The sequence below is a fragment of the Arachis hypogaea genome, chromosome 13 (genome assembly GCF_003086295.3).
Source record: "Arachis hypogaea cultivar Tifrunner chromosome 13, arahy.Tifrunner.gnm2.J5K5, whole genome shotgun sequence".
Lineage (NCBI taxonomy): Eukaryota > Viridiplantae > Streptophyta > Magnoliopsida > Fabales > Fabaceae > Arachis > Arachis hypogaea.
Window position 1 is genome coordinate 25,087,294 of NC_092048.1, and position 6,404 is coordinate 25,093,697.

At 43.4% G+C, this 6,404-nt stretch overlaps 2 protein-coding genes across 2 annotated transcripts; one reads left to right on the forward strand and one right to left on the reverse strand.

The window, feature by feature from the left end:
• The first annotated feature begins 2,864 nt into the window (after positions 1-2,864).
• LOC140177501 (uncharacterized) lies at positions 2,865-3,860 on the forward strand. Its single transcript, XM_072210617.1, has one exon. The coding sequence runs from the start codon at positions 2,865-2,867 to the stop codon at positions 3,858-3,860; it is 996 nt and encodes a 331-aa protein (XP_072066718.1).
• Positions 3,861-4,042: 182 nt separating this feature from the next.
• On the reverse strand, positions 4,043-5,675 carry LOC140177502 (protein MAIN-LIKE 1-like). The gene is made up of 5 exons (XM_072210618.1): positions 5,396-5,675; positions 4,966-5,305; positions 4,788-4,875; positions 4,553-4,657; positions 4,043-4,333 (listed from the first exon to the last, which is right to left on the reverse strand). Exons 1-5 carry the CDS (start codon positions 5,673-5,675, stop codon positions 4,043-4,045), a joined length of 1,104 nt encoding a protein of 367 aa, XP_072066719.1.
• Between the last annotated feature and the right edge of the window lie 729 nt (positions 5,676-6,404).

Below are 6,404 nucleotides of genomic sequence, written 5' to 3' on the forward strand. Positions count from 1 at the left end.
CTGGGTCGTCCAAGTAATACCTTACGTGAGTAAGGGTCGAATCCCACAGAGATTGTTGGTATGAAGCAAGCTATGGTCACCTTGTAAATCTCAGTCAGGCGGATATAGATTGATAATGGAGTTTTCGAATAATAATTAATAAGATAGGGATAGAGGTACTTATGTAAATCATTGGTAGGAATTTCAGATAAGCGAATGGAGGTACTTTCGTTCCTCTGAACCTCTGCTTTCCTGCTATCTTCATCCAATCAGTCTTACTCCTTTCCATGGCTGGCTTTATGCAAGGGCATCACCGTTGTCAGTGGCTACATCCCCTCCTCTCAGTGAATAATATGCTCACGCACCCTGTCACGGCACGGCTATTCATCTGTCGGTTCCCGATCATGCTGGAATAGGATTCACCCTCCTTTTGCGTCTGTCACTAACGCCCAGCACTCGCGAGTTTGAAGCTCGTCACAGTCATTCAATCATTGAATCCTACTCAGAATACCACAGACAAGGTTTAGACCTTCCGGATTCTCTTGAATGCCGCCATCATTCTAGCTTACGCCACGAAGATTCTGGTTAGGAGATCTAAGAGATACTCATTCTAGCTTAATTCATGTAGAACAGAAGTGTTTGTCAGGCACGCGTTCATAAGGGAGAAGGATGATGAGCGTCACACATAATCATCACCTTCATCACGTTCTTGGGTGCGAATGGATATCTTAGAAGCGAAATAAGATGAATTGAATAGAAAACAGAAGTACTTTGCATTAATCTTTGAGGAACAGCAGAGCTCCACACCTTAATCTATGGAGAGTAGAAACTCTACCGTTAAAAATACATAAGTGAAGGTCCAGGCATGGCCGAGATGGCCAGCCCCCTAAAACGTGATCAAAGGATCATAAGGTAATCCCAAGATGGTCAAAAAGACTAGTAAAAGGTCCTATTTATAATAAACTAGTCACTAGGGTTTACATGAGTAAGTAATTGATGCATAAATCCACTTCCGGAGCCCACTTGGTGTGTGTTTGGGCTGAGCTTAAGTGTTCCACGTGCAGAGGTCATTTGTGGAGTTGAACGCCAGTTTCTGTGCCAGTTTGGGCGTTCAACTCTGGTTTTGGATCCTTTTCTGGCGCTGGACTCCAGATTTGGGCAGAAGGCTGGCGTTGAACGCCAGTTTACTTCGTCAATTCTTGGCCAAAGTATGGACTATTATATATTTCTGGAAAGCCCTGAATGTCTACTTTCCAACGCAATTGGAAGCGTGCCATTTCGAGTTCTGTAGCTCCAGAAAATCCATTTTGAGTGCAGGGAGGTCAGAATCCAACAGCATCAGCAGTCCTTTTTCAACCTCTGAATCTGATTTCTGCTCAAGTCCCTCAATTTCAGCCAGAAAATACCTGAAATCACAGAAAAAGACACAAACTCATAGTAAAGTCCAGAAATGTGAATTTATCATAAAAACTAGTGAAAACATCCCTAAAAGTAACTAGATCCTACTAAAAACATACTAAAAACAATGCCAAAAACCGTATAAATTATCCGCTCATCAACTGTCTTCTTTGCTTGTGAATGATCTTCTTCTATAGTAGGCTGTAAGTGATCAAAGACATTGCCCATGGTCATTGATCTCGTCTGCTACAGATTGAATGCCATGGCCCTTGTCATTCATTCCAACGGAGGGTGAAGCGCTTAGCAAGTCATTCTCCTGGCGTTCATACTCAAAACGCCACAGACAAGGTCGAATCTTTCGGATCAGAGAACGCTGCTTTTTGGGATCTAGCCTATACCATGGAGACCTTAATCTCCCCGAAGATTGGCTGAACTGGTGTTTCGAGAAGTCCCCAACGAAATCGTGGATTAACCATCTGAGAGAAATATAAATATAGCTATTGGCTCGTGCTTTTCTTCCAGGTACTCACATGAACCCAAGTAGAAGCGGGTGTTTGTCAGGCACGTTCGTCTTAATGTGATAAACAGAGCTAATTTGTTAGATCATCCTGTTCATCACAATGAAGATCGGATATACATCTTAGAGATAGATCAGAAACTGATCGAAGAAGAAACAATAGTACTTTTATTAATTCATAGGACTCAGTAGGGCTCCTCCCCTCAACCTAGGAGGTTTAGAAACTCATACTGAGGTGAAAAACAATGATAAACATGTATGATAGTAAAAAGTGAAGCAAGTTGTTCGATTGACATGAATAAAATCCAGTAAATACTAAACTAATGACTAGTAAGGGTACAACAGTCTTTTTAGTGCTAAAATCCACTTTTGAGGCCCATTTGGTAAGTGTATGGGCTAAGTTTGATGAGATCCACGTGATATGAGGTCTCATGCATGTTGAACGCCAGTTAGGGGGTCCTCTCTGGGCCTTTGGACGCTGGGCTCTGCTCTTTGGGCGCTGGACGCCTGGAAGGGGGGCAGATAGCTGGCGTTGGATGCCAGTTTTGGGCCTTTTAATCCGAAGCAAAATATAGATTATTATATATTGCTAGAAAGCTCTGGAAGTCAGCTTTCCATAGCCATTGAGAGCGGTCCATTTGGACTTCTGTAGCTCCAGAAAAGCTCTTCTGAATGCAGGCAGGTCTGAACTGGACAATATCTGCAGTGCTTTCTCTGTCTCTGAATCAGACTTCTGCTCCACCTCCTCAATTTCAGCCAGAAAATACCTAAAATTGCCCAAAAACACAAAAACTCATAGTAGAATCCAAAAATATGAATTTAACACTAAAACCTATAAAAACTCAATAAAAACTAAACAAAAACTACTAAAAACTATATGAAAATGATGCCAAAAAGCGTATAAAATATCCGCTCATCACATGACCATGGTAGATTGGATTCGAAGGTGATTGCGCAACATATTTTCATGATGGTCAAATTCGATATAACAATCAACATCAAGGTTCTCCGAGGTAGTGTGGAGAATCACTTTGGTTACAAGGCGTCCTATAAAAAGGTTTGGCTTGCAAAACAGAGAGTCATTGCTAGAATATATGGCGATTGGGAGGAGTCAGACAACGAGCTTCCTCGTTGGTTATTCACTATGCAGATGTACTTGCCTGGTAAAATTTATTTCAAGTTTGGTTATTCGCTATTAAATAATTCAGACATTTATTTCAAGTTTGGTTATTCGCTATTAAATAATTCAGACATGTACAATAAGCCTACTAAATATGTCTCTTTAGGTACTTGGGTGCAACCAGTGACACAGCCTTGGCCTGGTTCCGCTGACACTGTCATGTTTCATCGGGTCTTTTGGACGTTTTCACCGTGTGTTGAGGCTTTCAAGCATTACAAGCCACTTCTTTCCATTGATGGAACTCACTTATATGGTAAATATGGTGGGACCTTGCTAATGGCCATAGCTCAAGATGGCAACGCAAACATTCTGCCTATTGCATTTGCCGTTGTTGAGGGTGAGACAAAGGAGGCGTGGGCGTCCTTTCTTTCGTATCTGCGGGAGCATGTGACACCACAACCTGGGATCTTAGTGATTTCAGATAGACACAAATCCATTGATGGTACACTGAACACCGAAGGGAGTTTATGGAAACCACCTCACGCCTTCCAAGCGTTTTGTACAAGACACATTGCATCCAACTTCATGATTCACTTTAAGAACAAAGACTTGAAGAAGGTTCTGATTAACGCGGCGTATTTGAAGTCGCAGCATGAGCTCGCTTATTATTTTGGCCGGCTAGAAGAAATGCCACGGTCACAGTGGGCACAGTATGCTGATGAGGGTCGTCAATTCGATCACACATCTCCCAACCCATCATCACCTCCCTACAACAGACCCGTCATCCAGTTAGGCACCATCATCGTGAAATCAATCATGTCCTGGGTATCCAATATGGGCTGGTAGTTGGGCTGGGGTCCGAGATCTGATAGGCTAAATGGCAACTGAAACTGGGTCCCGATATCAAAATGAACACTAGCCTCCGGTCTCTGCCCCTGCTGACTGGTCCCGGCCTCCGAGTGATGTGATCCAGGAGGTCTCAAGGATAAGTAGTCTCCGGGTACGGGTCCTGAAACAGACCCAACAGTCTAGCCTGCATCCTCTGCCCGGTGAGCTGGCTGGCTGACGGGGTCTCTGTTGCGGTGAACCTCGTTGCCACCCTGCCTCCCCCGCCTTGCACCGTGTCTACCTCTCCCCCTGGCTCTCCCTCGCCCCCTACCTCTCCCTCCTCCAGCAGCTGGCCTCATCTCCGGAAGGTGACCATCCTCTGGTTGATGTAGATCTGGGGCAAGTGGATGGTGGATGGGTAGGTCCTCTGGCACAACCCCAGCCACCACTAGGTGCTGGTCACCCAGACCGAATAACTCTATGTGCTCCCACTGCAGGTACCAAGTCATATATAGGAGGGACAAAGACAGGTCTATGTGATGGTGTATAGGTAAACGATGGTCGGCCCGAGCATCCCACAACTCGTGCCAGCCACCAAGCAGCTACGGGAACCACTCGCCTCACCCAAACTGACCATCCAGCCTATTCATCTTGTCAATGTTCAGTGGCCTGGTCAGAATGTGTTGTAGGCCACTGAACTGACGTACTACCCGGTCCACCTGATGCCACTTGACGATAGCGAAGCAAAGCAGTGGACATACAACCACCGTCGAGGCCTCCACCTCAGCTATCGCTGGTGGAACTAGACCAATAAGCTATAGGTCAGCATACGATGTGCACTCAACCTGTTCACAAAACGCAAATGACGACATTCAAATTTCAAATGCAACAGGTATTAAAGTAAAATAAACCTAAATTTGTAATACTTAAATATTTGTCACTTACATTCAGCATCCCAATCCTGTTCAGGGTACGCCTGTAATGCCTAAGCCTACTTTCGCCTCTGGCATTGTCCGGCCGATACTGGACCCACCTACAATGCCAACCACAATATTATTTTATCGCTCAATTTAATTAACTAATTAATAATAATATGAAGGATTTTTATAAGTATTTATAATACCTCTCGACCAGAGAAAACCAATGAGTATCACAGCCATCGGGCCGTAGCAGCAGAATATGGTGATAGGCCCAGGACAGCAGCAAGCTGACGCAGCCACCCAAATTGCGCTGACCATGCTCCGTGGCCCGGCACATTTGGCGGTACAGCCATGTCAGCACAGCCGAGCCCCACGATAACCGGCCACACGTCTCAAGGTCCTTCAGTAGGGGGAGCCACCTGATGTGCACCCGAGAGTCAGATTCATATGGGAATAGGATACCCCCTATCAACTGCATGATGTATCCTCTCGTGTACCTCAATAGGCGCTCCTCTATGGCGTCCTGCTCCAGCTCTCCACAAACTGTGTTGTGGAATCAAGTGAGCTTCACAGTCCACTTCGTCTGTGATTGTTTATCCTCTGGGCCGGGAACAACACCTAGAATCTGCTCACATAACTCCTCAATGGTCCGTCCCTGATGGTGCTGCTCCCACCCACCAATGCATCCACTCACAGGATCACCGTCGATCCTGAGTCCCAGTTGATAGGCCACGTCTTGCAGGGTGATAGTTATCTCCCTGCACGGTAGATGAAACGTGTGGCACTTAGACATCCACCTTTCTATCAACCCCAAAGCAAGTGGCCAATCGTGCTCGAATTCGACCATATAGGCCACATACTCAAACCCGGCTAGTCTGAGATATGGCCTAATCTGCTCCGGTGGTCGTGTCATCAAATTCCGCCTGGTGCGCAAAATTCAAAGCGCCTACCAAACGGAAACAAAAAATTAAAAAACCGGGATGGTGAACACATAAAATAACAATTTCACTGCTTATTAATTACAATAAATAAAAAATAGTGAAAAAAGTGTACCACTTGATCAAGCTTGCCAGCAATGTGCTCAGCGTGATCCAATCTTTACATCTCATCCTCATAACTCAATAACTGCTGCTCCATCTAAACACAATCTAGTAAAATGAAATCACACACATTGAACTCAGTTCTTTTTACGTTAACTAAATTATTAAAAAAATATTTAAATCCAAAATAGCTTATAAATTGGTTTCTTTCTAGTCTAACTTAACCTAATTAATTATTCCACTAATTACCTTCTAATTCACAATTTAAACTAATTACTCTGACTAAATTAACTAATAATTTACTTTGTTATACTAATTAACATGTTATAGACAACAAACAGCAATTATATTTAAAAACAACAACATAAAAAATCTAACTAACATAAAAACAGTTAACAGTAAGTCTAACTAACATGTAAACAATAAATCTGTAACTCTAACTAACATGCAACCTATAATTAGTAATTTTATTTAACATGTAAACAATAACCCTAATAAAGCTAAAAATAATATCTCTAACTAAGCTAAAAAAAATTAACTCTAACTAGCTTATTATTTACTGACCTGGAACTGAGAATGTGATCGACAACAAACTTCAGAGA

Excerpts from the sequence above, each read along its gene's own strand:
- LOC140177501 (XM_072210617.1), top strand. The coding sequence starts at position 2,865 with ATGGTCAAATTCGATATAACAATCAACATCAAGGTTCTCCGAGGTAGT.
- LOC140177502 (XM_072210618.1), bottom strand. The coding sequence starts at position 5,675 with ATGACACGACCACCGGAGCAGATTAGGCCATATCTCAGACTAGCCGGG. Across the intron at positions 4,876-4,965 it reads TGGTTTTCTCTGGTCGAGAG|GTGGGTCCAGTATCGGCCGG; the intron begins GTATTATAAATA and ends TTGGCATTGTAG. Across the intron at positions 4,334-4,552 it reads AGTGGCATCAGGTGGACCGG|TGGGAGCACATAGAGTTATT; the intron begins GTAGTACGTCAG and ends TGGTACCTGCAG.